This window comes from Eublepharis macularius, chromosome 1 (genome assembly GCF_028583425.1).
Source record: "Eublepharis macularius isolate TG4126 chromosome 1, MPM_Emac_v1.0, whole genome shotgun sequence".
NCBI classification, from domain to species: domain Eukaryota; kingdom Metazoa; phylum Chordata; class Lepidosauria; order Squamata; family Eublepharidae; genus Eublepharis; species Eublepharis macularius.
Genome location: NC_072790.1, coordinates 240816702 through 240839569, shown reverse-complemented (window position 1 = coordinate 240839569; position 22868 = coordinate 240816702). Strand labels below are relative to the sequence as shown.

At 45.3% G+C, this 22868-nt stretch overlaps 1 protein-coding gene across 2 annotated transcripts; it reads right to left on the bottom strand.

Moving 5' to 3' along the window:
* Nucleotides 1–978: 978 nt before the first annotated feature.
* Nucleotides 979–21542, bottom strand: LOC129334760 (protein S100-A16-like). 2 transcript variants are annotated; one of them, XM_054987057.1, is made up of 3 exons: nt 21436–21542; nt 3095–3282; nt 979–1460 (listed from the first exon to the last, which is right to left on the bottom strand). In XM_054987057.1, the coding sequence occupies exons 1-3, from the start codon at nt 21440–21442 to the stop codon at nt 1296–1298; spliced, it is 360 nt and encodes a 119-aa protein (XP_054843032.1). In that variant the 5' UTR covers nt 21443–21542; the 3' UTR covers nt 979–1295. The 2 variants fall into 2 exon arrangements, with proteins under 2 accessions (XP_054843032.1, XP_054843041.1); XM_054987066.1 differs by lacking the exon at nt 21436–21542 and adding an exon at nt 8687–8755.
* Nucleotides 21543–22868: the final 1326 nt, after the last annotated feature.

Sequence of the window (22868 nt, the reverse complement as noted above, 5' to 3'; positions counted from 1 at the left end):
CAATGGAGAGCTGGAGCTAAGTGGAGTGGCTTCCCCAAGGCCACCTGCTGAGCTCGTGGCAGTAGCGGGATTCGATCCAGCAGAGTGCTGTTTCGCAGTCCCACCATTTAACCACTATGCTACAGCAGCTGTATTTATGCTTTGCTAAAAAGTGCCTTGTATAGCAGTGAGGTGGTGATAATGCTCGGGATAGGGTGGGAATTCACAGGGACTATCTAGGGAACCTGCCCATCTCCCTACAAACCAACAGAGAAAACAGATCGCAAGAAATTTCCCTCCCTGCCTCCCATGTGGTGTAGTGCTTAGAGTCTTCAACTAGGATCTAGGAGACCCAGGTTCGAATCCCATTCTGCCCTGGAAGCTTGCTGGGTGACCTTGGGCAAGTCACATGCTTCGTACTAATCTACCATGCAGGGTTGTCATGAAGCTAAAGGGGAGGGGAGGAGAATGACGTAAGCTGCACTGGGTCCCCCATGGGGAGAAAAGCGGGGTATAGATGAAGTAAATAAATCATAAAACTGAGGGTCAATCTGACAAAGATGGTTTACAGTAAACGAAGGACAGGCCTGGGAAAGTACTTCTTCAAAAAATGCATAATTAACCTGTGGAATTCACTGCCACAGGATTTGGTGACAACAAGACAGGTTTTGATGGCTTGCAATGTTTTAGGGTTTAGGCAAATTCAAGGAGAGGAGGCTTATCAATGTAATTTGGCCATGGTCGCTCAGTGGAACCTCCAGGATCATAGGCAGTCTACCACTGAGTCTCAAGTACTGGAGACAAAGAATAGGGGGAGACCGTTCCATTGTGCCCGACCTCTGACCTTCTCAGGGGCATCTGGCCAAAATGTTTGACTGGGTGGATACCTGTCTAACTCAGAAATGCTGTTGTGGCATTCTTTCATCTGTGGAGGCCAGAAGAACGATTGAAACGGAGGATCAAGAAAGCACATGCACAAATGGGACTCTGACACTCAGATCCGACTCCAGATTTTATTGCAATGGTATTCACAGTTAGAATATGACACAGATTGAACCACCAAGACCCACCCCCGGATGCAGTATCTCTGAATGGAGATATCCAACGGGAGCAGATGGGGAAATGTGCAATGTAAACAGACAGATCCACGTTCCAATTCTCTTCAGCCTTCAATGTCACACCAAGAAGTGGAGAAAACCAAATAACCTACGCAGGTGTTATGTGTCATGCACAACTCGGCCCGCAGGGGGAGCTGGAGATACGCAATTGTGGGGAGTTGGGGCGGAGCAGGTGGCATCATTGCTCCCATTGGCTCTCTACTTAGTGAACTTCACATTCTCTTCCTGCTGTCGGATCAGGCACGAGATTGGGCTGGCGATGCCGCCGATCAAGATCCAGTACTCGTCAAAACTGATCTGCCCGTCGTGGTTCTCATCGAGGTCGCAAATCAGTTTGTTGGCTGCTTGCTTGTTCTTGGTGTCCTTGGGTAGAAAGGGGAGGGGGAAATATTGATGAAAAGCAAGAATAAAATCTCTCTCTCCTAGGAATGCGAGAAACCTTCCCATTTATTTCTGCAGTTAAAAGGTGTGCTAGCTCATATCCTAGAATAAAAGTGCGTCGTTCCCCAATGAAAGTGTTGACTGGCTTGCTATTGCACATTGCACTAGTCTATCACTTCTGCTTGGTTTCCTTCTTATATGCTGACTGGCTTGCTATTGCACTTTGCACTAGTCTATCACTTCTGCTTGGTTTCCTTCTTATATGCTGACTGGCTTGCTATTGCACTTTGCACTAGTCTATCACTTCTGCTTGGTTTCCTTCTTATATGCTGACTGGCTTGCTATTGCACTTTGCACTAGTCTATCACTTCTGCTTGGTTTCCTTCTTATATGCTGACTGGCTTGCTATTGCACATTGCACTAGTCTATCACTTCTGCTTGGTTTCCTTCTTATATGCTGACTGGCTTGCTATTGCACTTTGCACTAGTCTATCACTTCTGCTTGGTTTCCTTCTTATATGCTGACTGGCTTGCTATTGCACTTTGCACTAGTCTATCACTTCTGCTTGGTTTCCTTCTTATATGCTGACTGGCTTGCTATTGCACATTGCTCTAGTCTATCACTTCTGCTTGGTTTCCTTCTTATATGCTGACTGGCTTGCTATTCCACATTGCACTAGTCTATCACTTCTGCTTGGTTTCCTTCTTATATGCTGACTGGCTTGCTATTGCACTTTGCACTAGTCTATCACTTCTGCTTGGTTTCCTTCTTATATGCTGACTGGCTTGCTATTGCACACTTGGCGTCCCCTATCAAAACAGCAAAAGGACTACAGTATTTCACAACTTCCCTTGTTCCTTGCAGTCAACTTAATTGTGAAACATTTTGTGAAACGTCATCTCTATTTTCTTCATAAATGCCTGATAAATGATAAATGCCTGATAAATGACATTAAAAAAATGATAACTGACTGGTTTGCTGTGAAGCTTCACACTGAGCTATGTCTGAAAACACAATATATATTATTTAACACCTTTCCTTAGTCTTAATTGTATAACAGTGCCTCCCTTCTGTTCCCCTTTACTTTGCTTTCTTGGAAAACCTAAAATTATGGCCCATGTTGCTATTGCTCTGGGTGCTGAGCTGTTCTACAAAAGTTATTCCATTCTACATCTTTCCCCGTTCTTTGCAGTCAGCTAAATATTGCTACATCACTTCTGTCTTTTCTGTCCTTGCAAATATATGATTATTTACCGTTGTGCATGGTGATGAGCCATTGGTCAAAATACTGGACTGTTCCGCATCTCCTCCCTCTCCACCATGTTCAAATGGCTTCACAGTGCCACATTTTGTGCAACACCACCTCTTTCCCCCACCCCGTTCCTTTTCCTTCTTTGAAAAATTGCCGCAAGTGCTGACACGGCTTTAACATAAGAAATATTACAATGTTCCTTGGAAGATGAGAAGTACCAGGAGTTGGGCATGCTCCATTCTGGCATCTTCCCTAAAGTCAGGAAATACTGCACGCAGGAACCACGTCAGCTATTGCACCATGCTGACCTCTGAATCCTCTGCCACCCGAGCGGCCCCAGAAGCCCACTGATGATTTTCTCACCGTCAGCATGTGGTTGAGCTCGTGGGTCAGCATCTTCCGGAACCCCCCCTTGCTGATTCCACGCTGTTTCTTGCAACAGCAGCAACAGCCGCCTCTGCTGGAGTACTTGTCATAATTCTTCACCAGTGTCTGGATAGCCCATTCCAGCTCAGAGGGGTCGCTGGTCATCACCTCTCCTCCTTTTGCTCCTGTAAGAAAAATAGATGTCTCAGATCAGCATCCCTCTTTGCTGTTGACCATAGATGCACTTTATCTTCAAAATATGCAGGGGGAGACCTACCATAAGTTCAGGCGTGAAGAGGGTGGCGCACAACACTTAACAGTATTGTGTCGTGGTTAGAGGGGTGGATTAGAATCTGGGAGACCCAGGTTCGAATCCCCAGCGTGCCACAGAAGCTCACAGGGTGACCTGGGCCAGTCACATTTTCTCAGCCTTACCAACCTCACAGTATTGTTGTGAGAGTGAAACAGAAGCAAGGGAAACAATAATTACTAATGCTACGTCTCTGTAAAATCCTGTGACACTGTTTTGGAAATATCCGTAACACTGTATGGAAACATTCTTGATGCTGTATGGAAATGTTTCTGATACTGACTGTTCTGATCTCACGCTATGTAATCTGCCTTGAGTCTCAGTGAGAAAGGTGGACTATAAATAACATTAATAAATAAAATAATAAATAGATCCCCGTGGGGAAGAAAGGCAAGGAGGGAGAGTGAATGAAGCACTATAGGGTGTTCAAAGCATCTAACATACATTATCTTGATGTAATCGTAACAACATCATAAAGTAGGTCAATATTATTATCCTCGTAATGGAAAAGGATTAAAATTAGCCCTTTTTTTTTTAAGCCACCTAGTCCGTTTGTGGCAGGAGTGAGATTTGAACCTAGTTCACACTCGTAAGTGAGCATTAGAGCATTGCTGCAGTTCTCACACACTTTGCCTGGGTCCATTCTCCCTTATTCTTCCACCCATGTCTCTCTTTCTTACGCACACACATTTCCCCACACCTCTAATACATTATTATTTTATTGTTCTGTAAACCTTTTTCTTTAAGGGAGGGGAAGAGTGTAATTTTTTGGTAATAAATAAAGAAATGCACACATCGCTCCCATTTCTCATTCACATATCACTATCAAACCTGCACAACCACCCATTGATTACGGTGTCAACTTCCTTCTCTGCTGAACCACACACAGCCCTGTCTTGTTGCTGAGCCGAGAAAACCTCTGAGAAGTTGGAATGTTCATGAACATTCCATAACATCTCAAAACCTGAGCCAGTAACTAGAGCTAGCTCATTCCAACTGAATCCAAAGCTTCCAAATCTAAACTTTTTTTCCCAATGAGATCATATTTCTAGTCCTTATGGTCAGTAATATTTCCTGTTGGGGATTTTGTTTGTTTGCACGCACTGTGGATCAACAGAAAGGTTCAATGTTTTCACTGTTCTCCTGCAGCGGCAAAAAGAGCTCTCTCTGACCAGTTTTGCTCCTTGTGGTGTTTTCCTCCTTTTAAGAGACCTATATTATGCTGCCTCCCTGTCCTCAGAATTTTTGCTGCCACCACAGGCTCTCACTCTCTCTCAGTTTGAATCCAAGTATAGGAAGGCTTCGTTATATTTGGTAGATTAACAAAACGATCAGCACATAGGGGTGGCTGTGAGGAAAAAGGGGGTTCTTTATTCTGGACAAGACAGACATTTTCCTTAAACAGAAATAGAGTTCACTTAGAACAACATAAGCTTCATGGCTTCAGGGTAGTTCCAATAGCATAATGGTTTCAATAAGACTACTAGCTTCATAACTGCAAGATAAGTACAGGCAGGGCTTTTTTTCAGCTGGAACACGGGGGAACGGAGTTCCGGAACCTCTTGAAAATGGTCACATGGCTGGTGGCCCCGCCCCCTGATCTCCAGACAGAGGGGAGTTGAGATTGCCCTCCACGCCGCTGGAGCGGCGCGGAGGGCAATCTAAACTCTTCTCTGTCTGGAGATCAGGGGGCGGGGCCACCAGCCATGTGACCATTTTCCCCGAGGGCAACTCACTAAGTTCCACCTCCTCTTTTCCCAGAAAAAAAGCACTGAGTACAGGTTTTCTTCCTATTTTTCTAAACAGACCTAGCCACCAAGGTTTAATTCCTTCAGGTGCCCCTTAGGCTAATATTGTCCACAAAAAAAGAACACACAGCCTTCTCTCAGACTATGGCGCCACACTACCTCTGTCCCTCAACCTCTCTGTCCGAAAAACTCTCCCCCAGTTCCACTCACTAAATTGCAGTTCCTTGCATCTCCCAGGGTACAGCTGCCGTCCAGTCATATAACCACTCACCCATACAGCTCTCCTCACAGAGGCCTGCGTTTTAAGCCACAGCAAGCATACATTTGATTCGAAGCCCCACGTTAATTAGCAGAAATAAAACACACACAAAAGATTGAAAACATTGCGAGCCTAGTTTATGATAAACTTATTTTTCTCTTCACAGAGCCACACACAACCTTGACTCCAGGCTATTTTTCAGGTGTTGGCGGACATGCCCACAAAGCAGCCGTCACAATTCCCACCCCAAAAGCTTTGGGAGCAAAAAGAAACCCAATTGCCTCTGTTTACTCGGCTACATAATTGTTCTCATGCAAGTTGATCCTGCCTTTCCAGGGTTGCCAACTCCTGACTGGAAAATTCCTGGAGATTTTGGGAGTGGAGCATGGGGGAGGAAGCTCAGTAGCGTGTAATGCCATATAAGGTCTATCCTCTGAGACTGCCATTTTCTCTGGGGGAACTGAGATCTGTTGCCTGGGGATCAGTTGTAATTCCAAGAGATCTCTAGGGCCCACCTGGAGATTGGTAAGCCTATGCCCTTCTTCCAAGGAGAGCAGGGCCACATTCATTGCTCACAACAGTCCTGAAAGGTAAGCTTGCCACTCCATCCTTAGTGCAGAGAACTGTTCCTTCTTTCCTATGGAAGACTGTTTTCCTTTATTTATTGAGAGCACTTTTAGCTTGCCTTTCTCTGAAACTAGGTTCAGGATGCCTTAAAGGCGAAAAGTAGCTTTACATTAAGATCTTACCAGGTCAGCATATTCTAATAAAGTCGTGGGACTGTTCTCACACATATAACATGTTATTTGGTGTTCTTTTTCAGAACTCCTCTGGTGGCAACCTTGCTATGAGGTAGATTACACTAAGAAAGAGTAGGTGGCCCCAGGACATCCCCTGTGCGTCACAGCTGAGTGGGTATTCTGAACCACTTCTTCACAGTCCATTGCTCTAACCACTATCCTGCATTGCCTTTCATAATGATGGCCTTTAAACGGAGGAGGATTCACTACATCTGTTTATTGGTAGCATGAGCTTTTGAGAACCACAGCTCGCTTCGTCAGGTGCAGAGAGCTGTGGTTCTCGAAAGCTTATGCTACAAATAAGTTGGTTAGTCATAAAGGTGCTACTGGACTCTACTATTTTGCAGCTACAGACTAACATGGCTAACTCCTCTGGGTCTACATCTGTTTGTGTCCCTGAAGGAGGAGGAGAAAGTTCAGGACGTGAGGGGATTTTCTGAACCAAGCAGAGGGAGGGGCAGTGCAGGAACTCAACAGCTGGGGGAGGAGCATCAATTAAAAGGATGGTTCCAAATTGTCCCAGAATGCCCGAGGAGCCCCCATCATTCAAACCTGTCAACTCTCATCCACTCACCCTTCCCTAAATATGTTGCAGGGCTAAAGTGCCACACCCTTGGCATAGGACAAGGCTGGGAGTCGCAGAGGGCCATGAACAAGGGGTGTCACATGGGGGTCAGCCATTCTGCAACCACCCAGCTTTGGCCGGAGGGAGAGGAGAGAATAGGGAGGCCAGAAAAATACAAGCCAACTGCTCCTATTTACCAGGGAGGGTCTATAATTTCATATGAAATTACTATGCTTGTATGGTCCCTGTTTTTGCCTTTGCGGTGGAGGCAACGTTAACATTCTGTGAGTCGCTGGCCTTTTCATTCATCAAGGTTCAGCCGTCTCTTGAGAGTTCCTGAAAGGTAAATCTGTGAGCAGGTGCATCTTCTCTCCAGCACATATTTATTATTTATTTACTATTTTATTTATGTCAGTGCCTTTCTCACTGAGACTCAAGGTGGATTACACAGCGTGAGATTAATACAGTCAATATCAGGAACAAAGTAGGAATCCCGTACAACATAGTGGTGAGGTCTATGGTTCCTAACTCATTAAAGCCCCACACAAGGCAATAAGCTCTGCCCAGCCTGCACATACAGGTTACAGGTGTGCATACAGGTTATAGGTGCATACATTTCAATCCATGCCATCCATCCTAAATGTGCAGGTCCCACCACTAGTCCTAGCCTCCATCCCTAGAGACACAAGAGTGAGAGGGGAAAAAATAGCCTCTGTAGTGACATTCTAGGAATTTTCTCAGTCTCTATGGTCTTTACCATAGAGATTAGGGGAAATTCCTAGAGCATCGCCTGGAAGTGACATTACAACTCCACCCCCCCCTCCCCAGGCACCACCCTCCAATCTCCCGGCATTTGCCTAGGCAGTGTTGGGAATCCTACCAGAGATCTCGCAAGAACTTAATAGTCTGATATCACTTCCCCAGGTGCATTCCTTTTACATACAAGCTAGTGAGACTGAAGTGATGTTCAGATGAGAATGTGGGGTAACACTAGAGTCGCCAACCTCCAGGTGAGGGCTGGAGATCCCCCAGAATTACCACTGAGCTCTAGACATCAATTCCTTTGGAGAAAACTGCTGCTTTGGAGGCTGGACTCTGTGGTATTATATCCAACTGAGGTTCCTCCCCTCTGCACATCCCACCATCCCCAGACTCCACTGCCAAATCTCCAGGAATTTCCCAAACTGGAGGCACCACCCTAGTTATATGCATCTCCTCCTTTTCACCTGTAAAAACAGGGGTTATTTTAAATATCAATAGTCCAGAAATGGGTCACATGAGCTACTCTGACTAGGGTTGCCAATTCCAGGTTAGGAAATTCCTGGAGATTTGGGTGTCAAGCCTGTGGAGAGAGGGGTGAGAACTCAGCAGAGTATTATGCCATACAGTCTGCTGTCCAAGGCAGTCATTTTCTCCAGGAGAACTGGTCTCTGTAGTCTGGAGATCAGTTGTAATTCTGGGAGATCTCCAGGCCCCACCTGGAGATTGGCAACCCCATCCCTAACTACAATCACCCATCCCTCTATCTATATAAAGATGTGTTCTGACAGACTCATCAATGCCCAGTCCAAACCCCTAGACCTAGAAACAGGAAATTTGGGGAGAACGTTCCTTCCATGATGTACTAAACACCCACTGAGAAGGGACTTTTGAGAAATTTGCCCCCTGGTCAAAAGGGGTAAAATGTGTTTTCTCAAAGGGATAGAGCTTCCCTGTGTGGCTGTGCAGGCTGCTGACTACTTGAGCCTCCGCCCACTGCCAGCTCAGCCACTCTTCCCTGATTGGGCCAGCCTTTCAAGGTCATTTGTATATGAGGGCTGATTGGGTCTCACAACATTCCACACCTTATGCCCCCCCCAAGTTGGAACACAGAGGTCATTTGCATATGTGGCCTGATTGGACCTCACCTTCCACATTCTAAACAGTCTGCAGTTGCTATTTGGAGTCATTGAAGGTGTCTTGAAGTCAATTGCACCTCCCAGTCTTCCCCTCAAAGTTCACTAGGGTTGCCAGTCTCCCTGTGGGTCTTGGCTTTCCTGTGTGGCTACTACAAAACCAACTAAAAACACACACACAGAGACACACACAAACCAAAAAATGTTACATACCCATAAGTATTATAACTGGATTTAAAGTAATTAAATACCGTAGCGAAGCATGGGTATCAAGCTAGTCCATTATAACATAACTTGTTCGCACTTCCTCACCGAGGGATTCTCCAGCAGTGTCCCCCATTAAAGATCCCTTCTGCCTCTCCTTCACCTCTAACTATCTAATTCCATCCTAATTCAATTGCCTCTTTTTCTATAGCAGCTGGATATATACTCTGGTCTCTTTGCAGAACGCCTGCTGCCTCTCCCCCAAACAGCCTCCGCTCCCTTCCTTGCAGGTCAAAACACCTACTGAGCCTCAGACAATTACCAGTAATTATTCCGTTGGCAGGTACTCCGCCTGGCCCCTGTGAGGCAAGCTCCGGTAGAAATTGGTGGAACCTGTTGCCGTGTGTTCATCCCATTGGAATGTGGCTCCCTCCCAGCCAATCAGCAAAGGCAGAGGAGGAGGCAGTGGCCGCGTGCCAGAAACAAGGTAGTAATTACCGGCCTTCCCTTCTGTTGCCACACCGTAGTGTGTTGGCATCGATGCTGATAAAAAGAATGTGTCGCACCAAAACCTCCCCTTCCTAGCATTCAGTTCCACCCCATCCCTGAAAAAGGGGACAAGGCGTGGAGGTCGTCTGGGAAAGCGAGGAACCACCTAAGCCTTCTGGCAGACCTTTGGGACAAAATGGCGGCTTGCCGCTAGAGCAGGTGGACTTATCTCGGTCTACATCAGGGATAGCGCCTGAATATGCTATTTCATCACAAGCCAACAGGATTGTTTTACATTCAAATAGCGAGCTGATCTTTTTTTTCCCCTTCAATATATAGCACAAAGAAGATGTTTACTACATTCTAGTATTGTTTGTTTTTCTCTAGAATCCTCAACATCCATACAAAGATAAGAAGATAAAACTCAGGGAAATGAATAACCAAAATAGTTGATATTAAAGTTTGTATAAGTAACCAGGGAGAGGGAAGGAGAGCTATTATACAATTAAGCTTTGTTATTATAAATTTCGACTGTATCTTTCTATTAGTTTAATCCCATTTCAAATGTAGTGCTTGTATAAATTTCAAACTAATTCCAAATGTAGTGTTTGTATACGTTTTTTTAGGCACTTTCTATTGTTATATCTTTTCTTTTTAAATAAAATTCCTATAATTCCAGAAAAAAAATAGAATCCTCAATATCTGTCTTGAATGAGAAAAGCGGACTATTAATAATGTAAATTACGGGAGTGATGGTACCAGCTGGGCATTAGGAAAAACATCTTCACATTAAGAGCAATCTAACAGTGGAATTGGCTGCCTAGGGATGTGGCGAGTTATCCCTCGTTGGCAGTTTTCAAGAAGCGGCTGGATGAATACTTATCGGGAATGCTTTAGGCTCATCCTGCATTGGGCAGAGGATTGGACTAGATGATCTGTAAAGCCTCTTCCAACTCTAGGATTCTATGATTCTAAACGAAAGTAATTTGTAAAGCGACTGCATCCTCAAGACCTCTTTATTGCGTCAGCTGCACTGGTTACCAGCAGAGTACCGAATCAGGTTCAAGGTTCTGGTATTAACCTATAAAGCCCTATGCGGACAGGGACCAGCGTCTCTGCGGGACCGCCTCTCCCCATATGAGCCTCAGAGGACTCTTCGCTCTAATGGCAAACATCTGCTGAAGGTACCTGGCCCCAGGGAGGCCCGCCTGGCGTCAACCAGGGCCTTCTCGGTCCTGGCCCCAGCCTGGTGGAACGCTCTGTCTAATGAGACCAGGGCCCGGCAGGATTTATTGTCTTTTCGCCAGGCCTGTAAGACAAAGCTGTTCCACCAGGCGTATGGTTGATGCTAGGCGGAGCCCCCCCGTCCAGTCGCGCATGGTCTGTGCACGCCCCACTAGTGACATCCTCCATCTGTTGAGCTCCACTGTAAATGCTCTGGTGAAGGTGAAAGGGAGGTGCCTTGTGTATGCATATAGTGCATTTTATTATGCCACTGAGTATACGTGTATGTATATATATGTATTTTAAATGTGAGGATGTTTATATATTTATAATTTTAAACTGTGTAAATTGTTAGACGTATTTTAAATGTATGTAAATTGCAATCCACCCTGAGCCTGCCAGTGTGGGGTGGGCGGAATATAAGTCTAATAAATTAAATTAAATTTATTTACTTAGCTCATTTATACTCCACTTTTCACCCCAAGTCAAACTGACTTATATGATTTTCCTCAATGATAATCCTCACAACAGCCCTGTGAGGTGGGTCAGGCTAAGAGTGTGTGACTGGCCCAAGGTCTCCCCGCAAGTTACCATGGCAGAGTAGGGATTTGAACCTGGGTTTCCAATGTTACTCTGAGGGTCAAGCTACAAGTGACGCCTGACACAGGTTGGACACTTGTCAGCTTCCCTCAAGTTTTGACGGGAAATGTAGGCATCCTGGTCTTGCAGCTTGGCTCTCCGACTGCTGTCCAATGGACTTTTCAACTGTCACTTGTCCAACATTCCGCCAAGGTGCCTACATTTCCCATCAAAACTTGAGGGAAGCCGACAAGTGTCCAACCTGTGTCATTCCTCACTTGTAGTTTGGCCCTGACACTCTAACTGCTGTACCATGCCCCTTGACAATGGTCAAGATTAACCTGTGTCCTGAGTATAAATTTAAAATTTGAGAAGGTGAGTCATAGCTTGGAAGGATCAGGCCATCCAACTCAACATTCTGAGCAAGAATGAAGCTCTAGCAACCAGAAGGCGCCAGATGATCCACAACAATGCAACCAGAGGTTGAGAGGTGGTAGGGTTGCCAGCCTCCAGGTGGTAGCTGGAGATCTCCCAGAATTATAACTGATCTCCATGCAACAGCAACCAGCTCTCTGGAGAAAATGGCCACTCTAAAGGGTGGACTGTATGGCATTATACTGCACTGAGCCCCTCCCCTCCCCAGACCCTGCCCTCTCCAGGCTCCACCCCCAAAATCTCCAGGAATTTCCCAACCTGGACTTGGCAACCCTAAGGGGTGGGCTACAATCCTTCTTCAGTTGATTCAAGGTCTTCAAGTGATGGGCTGTGACTCCAATATGTGTCACATCACCAGCACCATCCCTGTTGTCTGTTATTTGGGGGAAGTTTTTTTTAAGAGGAGGAGGAGGAGAAAGAAAAGGCAGACGAGAAAGCAGAGACGTGGAAAGAGGTGCGAAAAGGACATAAACAGAGGAAATAGATATTAAAGGAACAAAATGAAAATGAAATTTGTGTTTTCATTTGGTGGGAGACTGCCACGTCTCAAAACAAGCTAAAGATTGTTCGGGGAGAGTGACAGAATGGTTGCTTTTACTGGGTTCGTGGAATATCCTATAATAACCAAAGGGCATCCATGCTGTTTCTTAGTAGAAACATACAGTCAACATATAGGCCAGGGCTTTGTGTGTTCCAGATTTGCAGCGTGTACGCTGGGAAATTGTTGTGGGCCACAGAATGAAGCAGTCTGAGAATCTCTGCTTTTGTTTTCAGACCTCAGGTTTCTAGTCCTCAAGATTGTGACTGGAGGCTTCTCGGTGTATGGTGTAGCTGCCTGGTGAAAATGTAGAAGCTGAAAAGGCAGCTGGAACCAGACTGGATTTGAAGATGTCAGGCGGGAGAGGCTCACATAGATTTTTTTTCCCTCCTCAAAACTTCAGAATTAAAAAATAAGCAAGCTTATTAGCATGGTTTGCATAGGTCACAGAATTTTAAGGCCATCACACAGTAAAGATCTATCTCGTTCACATCAGCATCCTATTTCCAACAGTAGCCAACAATTAACTCATGGAAGATCACAAGATCTCCATTCCTCATTGTTTATCACCACTTTGTGCTATTAATAGATAGACTTCCTGTATACATGGAGGTTCCATTGAGCTGTCAGAGTTAATAGCTACTGATGGAACATAGATTTGTCTAAATCCAGCTTCCAAGATGACAACAACAATCTTGTGGCATAAAGGCCTATGAGTTAATGGTGTGCATTGCGACTTCCTTTTGTCTGTCTTGTACATACTGAGAACAAATTTCATTGTGGGACCCCAAATTCTAGTTTTACAAGACAGGGATAAATTTCTTCCTTTTCTCCTTCTTGCCTCATTGCCCTAGCCTGTAAAGGTGAGTTTGTTTTCCCTGTTTTATTCCTTTAGTGAACAACGACCTGAAATCTACTTCTGGATTCTGGAGAACTGCTAAAATTAATTCCAAAAAAATGCCTAGCCTGCTCTATTAGTACAACAAGAGCTTCAAATATTTTATAGTCCACACCTAAGCATAAAAGGTAAAGTAAGAATTGCCCCTTGATCAGTACAGAGGCACAAAGAGCCATGTGTGTTGAGGCAGTCTTCCTGGATCAAAGAGTCTACAGCCTAGAGTGTCTCCGTTGGTCTCATAGTCCTGGTCAAACCAGGGACACAATAATATATGATGCTTCCTGGAAGCTCAAAATACTCCAGGAGAGAGGGAAGGAAAAGTGAGGGAAGTGTACATATTAGTGTACACATGAGCATGTATGTGTTGTTGATGTTCAACCACATCTCCAGGCCAAAGAGCCAGCCCTGGTCAATGAATGTGGTAAATATCCATTTACAGGGGTTATTTTCTGGGAAAAGAGGTGGCAGAACTCTCAAGAGGGAAACGAGGAGGAAACACGTGGGCTTCTTTGAAATAATATTATTTTCACGCACTATTGCCGAGTATTTTCCAGAGGTGCCGGAACTCCATTCCACCGCGTTCCCTGCCCATTTAAGTTATGAAGAAGATGCTCTATTTGTGGCTCAGCATGCAATGGTGCCAAGAAAAATAAGTAAGGCTGGGGGTACAATCTCAACATTTCACCTCGAAAACAGGATGACTGAGGCCAGCCCTGGATAGGCTTGTGGGAATAATAAATAAACCAACAGCAATTTAAGTATGGTGATAATGTACATCCGCCCCCTGGTGGCCCTCCTTTGCCTTTCTGCTCTCCACCTCAGAGATACGTTCCATCCCACCACAGAATATCGCAATCCGAAATGTCTCTCTGATCTTTGTTTCTATAGCAACGATTCCCATCCCAGGCCAAGCTCAACCTCGCCTTGTTGCAGGAATTCCATCCCATCCCCTCAGGGGAGGGCTGATCTTAGGGCCAAGCTACACATGACGAATGACACTTGAACAGCAAGTGTATTTCTCCCTGTTCACTTGCCCTCCACTCAATCCACTTGCCGTTCAAGTGTCATTCGTCATGTGTAGCTTGGCCCTTAGTGGAGTCTCAAGATGCCACCCAGGTTGGGGGGGGGTCCCCCACCATTGCCACCTGATTGTTAGTACGTCATTGACGGTTGGCATGCAGGAAAGTGTAGGAGGTTGTGCGACGCACCCATCATGATAGGACGAGGGAGCGGGTTCCTAAATTCTTGCCCGGCTGCAAAGTTCCGGTCTCTCTGCCTTTAGAGAGACGTTCTGATCAAGTGTATTGATTGAATAATTTTCAGCACAAAAATACAAGATCAGTCTTGTCGAATCAGACCAGAAGTCTCTATCCTAGTCCTGCATTCTGTTCTCCGCAGTGAGCAACTCAATCCTCCTAGAAAGCCTACAGGCAGGACATCATAGTATTTTTGATCATATAGCTGAAAATTAAGAATAAATCAGAACAATTGTTATTAGATATGAAAACAGATAGATATTTGAACAGAAGTGGAAAAACTATGAACATACGCAAGTTTCATACATCCAGAGGAGTTCGCCATGTTAGTCTGTAGTTGCAAAATTGGTAAAGAGTCCAGTAGCGCCTTTAAGACCAACCAACTTTATTGTAGCATAAGCTTTTGAGAACCACAGGTCTCTTCGTCAGATGCATCTAACGAAGAGAGCGGAGGTTCTTGAAAGCTTATGCTACGATAAAGTTGGTTAGTCTTAAAGGCGCTGCTGGACTCTTTACTCATTTTCATACAGGTAGATGATATAATTTACCTATTATGGGTTTTTTTACATACATGATTTGTATGACGTGATTAAGTTTTTGTTGTTATGGGTGATAGTAGAGATACAATTTGGATGATTGATTGTATTTTATGTTGTATGTTTTTGAGTTATTAATTGAAATAAAAATTTAATTTAATAACATTTAATAAAAAAATTAATTTAATAACATTTAATAATGTAATAAAAATTAACTGTTTAAAAAAGAAGGGCATCAAGTTAAAAGCTCCCCACCTCATTGTTTACCCTGTGAAGATCTAAGGGCTATGCCACCTCTAAACACAAAGCTTCTCTTTAGCCCACGTGGCTAGTTGCCCTCAAAAGACCTGTCCTCTCCTTCTTGAATTGGATTCAGCCCCTTTGACAACCGTCCAGGCAGACAGCCTTGACTGCCACATTTCAGGGAATTGTGTACGTCTCTCTGTTACTGATCCCTGCTGGACTAGAGCTCCAAAAAATAGTCTCTCTTCCAACTGCCTGCTTGAATAGACAAGCTGGCCCTAAGCAGAGAAATTGCAACAGGTGTAGCGCTGCCATAGAGTGGAAGGCAGTAGGAAAAGAGGAAGATCTAAAACGAGATGGCTTGGCTCAATAAAAGAAGCCATGTCCTCCAGTTTGCAGGATCTGAGCAAGTCTGTTAATGATAGAACATTATGGAAGTCTTTCATTCATGGTGTCGCCACGGGTTGGAGGTTCAGTTCCCGATGTCTCCGTTCTGAAGGAGTCGGGTAGCAGGTGACGTGAAAGACCTCTTCTTGAGTGTCTGGAGATGTGCTTCTAATAAGGCTGGTGGCTTCTGAAATGCTTCGTGCTGAGTCACACCATCAGACTAACAAGTCTTGTCTCCTCTAACCAGCAGTGGCTTTCCAGCAGGTAGGTCGGGGTCTTTCATATCCCCTGCTACTTAATCCTTTTAACTGAAGATCCCCGGGGATGAACCTACAACTTTCTGTCTACAAAGCCAGACGCTCTACTAGTGAGCTACGGCTCCTCTGTGCAGTTATAGAAGCAGTTCCACATGACGTCCCACCCTTCAGCAAGCCTATGTTAAAAAACATTAGTACAATACGTGTGGCATGGTTTATTCCAGTTTCTCCACCCAAGCCAATTCCTCTCAATCTTCCATGTATCAGCTTAGATTTCCTGGCTCAGACAGGATAAATTTCTTGCCTCCCCTCTCGCACTGCTTCAAATGACCTCCAAAATGCTACTTTCTGGGGAAAAGGGATTATAAGGGTCTTGATGTACCACCCTAAAGTCTCTCTTAAAAAGCTCTCCCAGTTCTCTTCTGCTTCCCCCTAAACCAGGTACCCTCCCAATAAGATGTTCCTTTGCTTTCTTTCTTCTAAGGCCACCTTTTCCTTGAGTCCTTTGGTTCAATCCCTTGCCCAGCTGCGTCATACATTTGCTCCTGTTCTTCTCAACCCACCCTCTCCTTCTCTCTTCCCCCTCCAAATTCTGTCCTGCCCACTGCCACATTTAGATCGTAATCTCCTTGGAAGTAAGGACCTGTTTTAGGCTTGAGTACATGGGCGGTGGTAGAGAACCATCAAGCTGACGAGTTTGGCCAGTGACTCAGTCAAAGAAACATTTGATTGACTCAAAAGACGTCTCTTCAATATCAGAGGGAAAATATCAAGATAGAACCCATCTTGGAAGAGGCATTCCCTCCTGTGTGTGAGCGAGAGATACCTCTTCTAAGATGACCATTTGCTTGGACACTTCCAGGCAGCCCCTGAGAACAGGCAAGCGTGTTTCCTCCAGCGGGTTTGTTTTGCAAATGTGTACAGATGGAACTGATCGAGTAAACTTAAATGCATATAATCCACCAGCAAATCTTTTCTTTCATCAGAGGATAGCTTAGTGTTATTACTGATGTGTCAGAGAGCCTTTGAATGATCAATATAAAGAAATACTCAGCACTCCTCCAGCTATTTGTCATCCCGTTTGGGCTGCCTCGTTTGAATTGCTTTCAGCAATGGATCTCTTGTTTCTTTCGCACCACTTCTCTGTCTGTGCTGTTTATATGCTATTTATACTCAACATACAGGGCTTTTTTTCAGCTGTAACGCGGTGGAACGGAGTTCCGGAACCGCTTGAAAATGGTCACATGGCTGGTGGCCCCACCCCCTGATCTCCAGACAGAGGGGAGTTAAGATTGCCCTCCACGCCGCTCAGCGGTGCAGAGGGCAATCTCAACTCCCCTCTGTCTGGAGATCAGGGGGCGGGGCCACCAGCCATGTGACCATTTTCTCCGAGGGCAACCCACTGAGTTCCACCACCTCTTTTCCCAGAAAAAAAGCCCTGTCAACATATATAAATAACATTTAAAATTGTGTGTCTGTGTGTGTGTTTCAGGGGAAATCTGGTGTGAAGAAACAAAAAAGAGTATAAAAAGAAAGACTCACAAGTTGGTTTCTCACATGGGAGAAGCGAAATCAGAGATGTTTGGATCAAGCCAACAAACTTGCAAAATTTGCAGGTAAAAACAGTTACTAGGCCCACGGAAATGGATTTAGACTGGAGTACCTTTTCTTAGGATTGTACTGTCAGCTCACGCTTCCTACAAATGTATTCTGTTCAGCCTTCACTGAAGAGGTCCAAGTGGATTCTCTGATATGAACACGGAAAGGTTCTCTACTACCAAGCTACAAGTGATACCTGACACAGGTTGGACATTTGTCAGCTTCCCTCAAGTTTTGGCGGGAAATATAGGCATCCTGGTTTTACAGCTTGGCTCTCCATTACAGCTGCATGACCAGGATGCCTACATTTCCCATCAAAACTCGAGGGAAGCTGACAAGTGTCCAACCTGTGTCAGGCATCACTTGTAGCTTGGCTCTCAGCTAGCCAAGACCACCAGCAGGTCTCAGCCTATCCCCACCACAGCATCATAGTGACATTGTTACATCAAAGCCTCCATTTAGCTCAGCCTTGACACCTGTAGAATTTCTTTAATGGAGCAAAGTTTTTGCCTAGGGATCTAGACCGTTTTCCAACGGAGAACTGGGATAAAGCAGAGTGATTCAGAAGTACCCATTCTGCAAGTCTCTACAGATCAGATCAAACGAGACAGAACATGTTTGCCTCTCAGCCCCTTGTCTTTCCATTCTTGAGCTTCTTCCTTCTCTCCCTCTCTGGCAAACAATTATGAGCAGGAGTTCCTTTCTCAGCTCCTTTCCCCTTCTTTGAAGCCAATGCTTCCTAATTCTCACAGCTGGCATTTAATTTCAAATTCCCATCAGCCTCAAGGTTCACTGAAATGGATTGTCGGTAGGCTCCCCATTAGAAAACAGGAAATCCTTCACACAAATCATAATTAGTCTGTGGAACTAACTGCTATGAGATATGGTGATGGCCAGTGCCTTCGATGGCATTTGGAAAAGGGGTGTGGTAATTTCTAAGAAGCTAGGCCAGTCGAGGGCTGTGGTTGGGATAGCTAAATGGAACCTCCATGTTCAGAAGCAGTGTACCTCTGAATTACAGTTGCCAGGGAACAGAAGGTGGGGGAAGCAGCAAAATGCTGACAATTTGGAACTTTGTGCTGTTTGAGATTTTTTCATGAACGACAGTTCATTTCCTCTGGTCTGAAATATTTTCCCCACCATAAACAATCCCGGGAGCATGAGAGCTAAAAGGAGGGATGGCGGTTCTCTGCACATGCTTTGAAATGCTTTTCTCTTTATTAAGAATTCCCATACCACAGTGCATGGGTCCAGCCCCGGAAAGTCTATCCTAACAGGCGTGGCACCCTTCAAAACATTGACCTTCTTAAGTGTCCCGCTGATAACTCACTGCCAAATTCCACTTGCGTCCAGAGTTTCCCAGCATCTTTAATTTTTTAGGCATCTGACCTAGATCTTTTTGTACTCCAATAAACACCACCTTTACAATTTAACTTCCCTTTGGAGTACATTGGAAAATCACAGATACAATCCCAGGCCTAAACCGTTTGGTATAAAGCGAGACCTTTCCACAAGAAGGAGGTCATAAAAGTCATGCTGAGGGAAATTATTTGGGTACAGGTCTAGCCAGATCTAATCCTGTATGAATCCTACAATAACTTGTTCTTCCTTAAATATTTCTCGCATCTTGACTGGGATAATATTTGGGTTTAGCTAAATGAAATGATGAAACAATGGGTTAAAATATGATAAAATATCCCCTAACCTATCTGACACCAAAAGATGCGCACTCTTTCTTTGTTTACCCGGTAAAAAACCCTTTCTCTTTTTTTGCCTTCAGACTTCACCCTTGTCCATTCATTAGTCCATCTTTCCCTCTCCATAGATGAAGTCATGCATATCTGAGAGGCAGTGTTGTGTAGTGGTTAGAGTGTCAGATTAGGATTCAGGAGACCCAGGTTTGAATGCCCTCTCCCCCATGGAAGTATGCTGGGTGCCCTCTGCCCACTTGCACCCTCTCAGCCTAACCCACCTCACAAGGTTGTTGTGAGGAGAAAATGGAGAATTATGTAAGCTGCTTTGGGCCCCCATTAGGGAGAAAGAGAGGGTAAATAAATCAAGTAAATAAATATTAAATATTTCCCATCAGTCTGAATGTGATGATTAGCAATAGCAAAGACCAGGGCTACAGCTGAGATGGCCATGGGCAATGTATTTATTTATTTAGATATTTACACCCTGCTTTTCTCCCCCACGGGGACCAAAACTGGATTACAACATCGTTGCCCCCTCCACCATTTTATCCTCACAACAACCTTTTGAGGTAGATTAGTCTGAAAGAGAGAGTGATGGCTCAACATCACCCAGCAAACTTCCATGGTAGAGTGTAGATTCGAATCTGGGGCTTCCAGATCGTGGTCCAACACTCTAGCCACTGCACCGCACTGTGCTCCAGCCTCAGTCTTCCCATCTGCACAAATAATACTGGCCCAGCTTACAGGCCACTGTAAAGGTGTCGTTGAAATGTCTCGAATTCTCCAAAAGTTACAGGAGAAGTATTTCTTTATATTCTTCCCCTCTCCTACACAAGAGAATGAACCCTTTCAAAAAAATCTCAACTCAACCAGCTTAAAAACAATAAACCGTTTTAAATAAAGAAGAGCAAAAGGAACAGAGAAAGAAGGCATTTCTGTGCCTAAATTAGAAGGAAGAGCAGGGCTGAGGGAAATTCCATCAGCACCCGGTCCCAGAACAACCCCAAATGCCTTGAAATATTACTGTGCAATGAAGGAACACACCACAGAGACAGGGATAGAATCATAGAGTTGGAAGGTACCTCCAGGGTCATCTAGTCCAACCCCAAGCAAAATGCATGAAACTCACAACTACCTCCACTCACACCCTCAGTGACTTCTGCTCTATTCCCCGAAGACGGCAAAAAAACCCCTCCAGGATTCCTGGCCAAACTGGCCTGGAGAAAAATTGCTTCCTGACCCCAATGTGGCGATCGGCAGTACTCTAGATGTGTAAGAAAGGGCCACAAGAACTAAGCCCTGATGTAACCCTTCCTGCCCTCCCTCTCATGATCTGCCCAGGTTCACAGAATCCGCATTGCTGTCAGACGGCCATCTAGCCTCTGCTTAAAAACATCCAAAGAAGGAGAGCCCACCACCTCCCGAGGAAGCCTGTTCCACTGAGGGACCGCTCTAGCAACAACATCTACTAGTAACAACCCTTGAACTGTAGGATCCCCTAAAACTCACTCCTTCGCAATTGATGCTGCCATCTCTTCCAATAATGCATCAGAGTTACAGCTTCCAAATTCTGTTGAGAATAGTGGCCTTAGAAGGGCATTACTTGACTTAGGATTGTCTGCTAAATGTGTAAGTCTACTAACTTCCCTGCGTGTCTCCATTCTCAACATGCCTGTGCAACAAAATATAACAGAAGCAGTTAGAAACCAGACCATGATGTCCCAGAGATGTCCCAGAAATTTAGCAAATTTCTGGTGGGCCAGATAAGTGCCGAACATCTTGCTAAGACTGCCAAACTAGGTTGGATCCAACAAGATTTCCCAAAAGTCCCCACATGTCTTATACGGAATCAGACCTTTGGTCCATCAAAAGCAGTCTTGCCTGCTCACACCGGCAGTCGTGCGCCATGTTCTCAGGTAGAGGTCTTTCACATGATCACATCACCTAGAGCTGGGACCTTCTGCCAAGCAGATACTCTTATAACTGAGCCGCAGCTTGGGATTATTTCTTGCTTCTGAGTTATGCCTTCCTCGATAAAAATCATTTTGAGCACATCCAAGTCAACCAAAACGGTAGACTGGACAAGACCGTCATCTGCCCACCCCTGAAAATCAACACAGCTGAGGTCATAATGGCATAGAGACCCTTCCCCAAACATCTACTCGCTCCACCTTCCAGGCTCTCTCTTTCCCCCTCTTCTAGCCTCGATCTTTCCCCTCCCGGAGCACAACTTCTTTGGCAACCCAGTTTAACGAAGGAGTTCTTCTCATGACTTGTAGCAGCATGCCACATTCCTAGCTATTGAGCACAAATGGAAGAAATAACCCCTGTGCCGTAGGAACTTCTTAAAGCAGCCCCTTCCTCAGTTTCCCCATCCCATAAACGCATGCATGTACCCGGCTCGTGGGGCACACAGTCTTACCGTGCATGACTGCAGCGCTCGCTGTCTGTTCCTTCTACCAAAGTCTTCGGTGTCTGTTTGCACCTTTCCGGCTCTTACAGTATTTGAGGATGGGTTCTATCAGATTTAGTACCTCCCCCTCCACCCAGCACCTGTGTCACGCGACCTGCATCGGCTTCCTTTTGAAGAGAAGCATCTCCTCAATTTTTTTTTTTTTTTTAGGATGATGCTGACACTCTTGGGGCGTTCCTCCGTGAAGCTTTACAACTCACCTAGGCCTTGGCAGCACAGAATGCCATCTGATTGCGCAATTGGAGAATCCTGTCTTTCTACCTTCTCGTTCTGGCTGCCGGTGACACAGAGTAACTCCTACGCTCTGTGCTTATGTGTAAGGCCCAAGGTATGGATCTATGAAGAAGGTGCAATAGTGCTCTACCTAACCCAGTGTTCTGTCTCCAGGAGTGGCCAGGTGATTATATCAACTGCGCAAGGTCTCAACGGCTGACGCCATTGCCCATTTCTTCACTGCCAGCTTCCATCAATTAATTAACAATTCATTAGCTTATGGAATTCCCTGCCACATGATATAACAAAAGCCACTAGCTTGGATAGCTTTCAATGGGAATTAAACGTTGAACCCTGTGCCCCTGCTTATAGATCTTCCAGGAACATTTATTTATTTAGATTATTTACGTGCCACCTTTTCCCCCATCAGGGACCCAAAGCAGCTTACGTCATTCTCCTCTCCTCCATCTTATCCGCACAACAACCCTGTGAGGTAGGTTAGGCTGACAGCGTGTGTGACTGGCTCAAGCTTCCATGGCCCAACAGGGATTCAAATTTGGGACTCCCCGCTCCTATTCTCAAATGAGAACCACTTAACCACAAGATTTAGGTGCAGTAGCACTTTACAGACCAACTAGATTTCCAGGGTATGAGCTTTTGAGAGTCAAAGCTCCACGACAGACCAACACAGCTACCTACCTGAAACATTTAACCACTTCGACTCTCGCTGGCATTTGGTTGGCCACTATGGGAAATAGACACTGGACTAAGAGCCAAACTACAAGTGACAAATTACACTTGCCTGGCAAGTGAACAGACTCATGTGTATTCCTCCCTGTTCACTTGCCATTCACTTGTGCTCCACTTGATCAAGTGGAGCACAAGTGAATGGCAAGTGAACAGGGAGGAATACACATGAGTCTGTTCACTTACCGGGCAAGTGTAATTCGCCACTTGTAGCTTGGCTCTAAGACACTCTTACTCAGCAGGGCTCTCCATATGTTACTATCAAGATCGGGGGGGGGGGGGTTCTGGGGAAAGAGGTGGTGGAACTCAGTGGGTTGCCAGCACAGGGGGCAACTCTTGGTGGGAGGTGGTGCCCCTGGTACCACATGTGCGCGTGCAAAGTGCACGCATGCTCCCAGGGCCAATGACGTCACTTTGGGTCA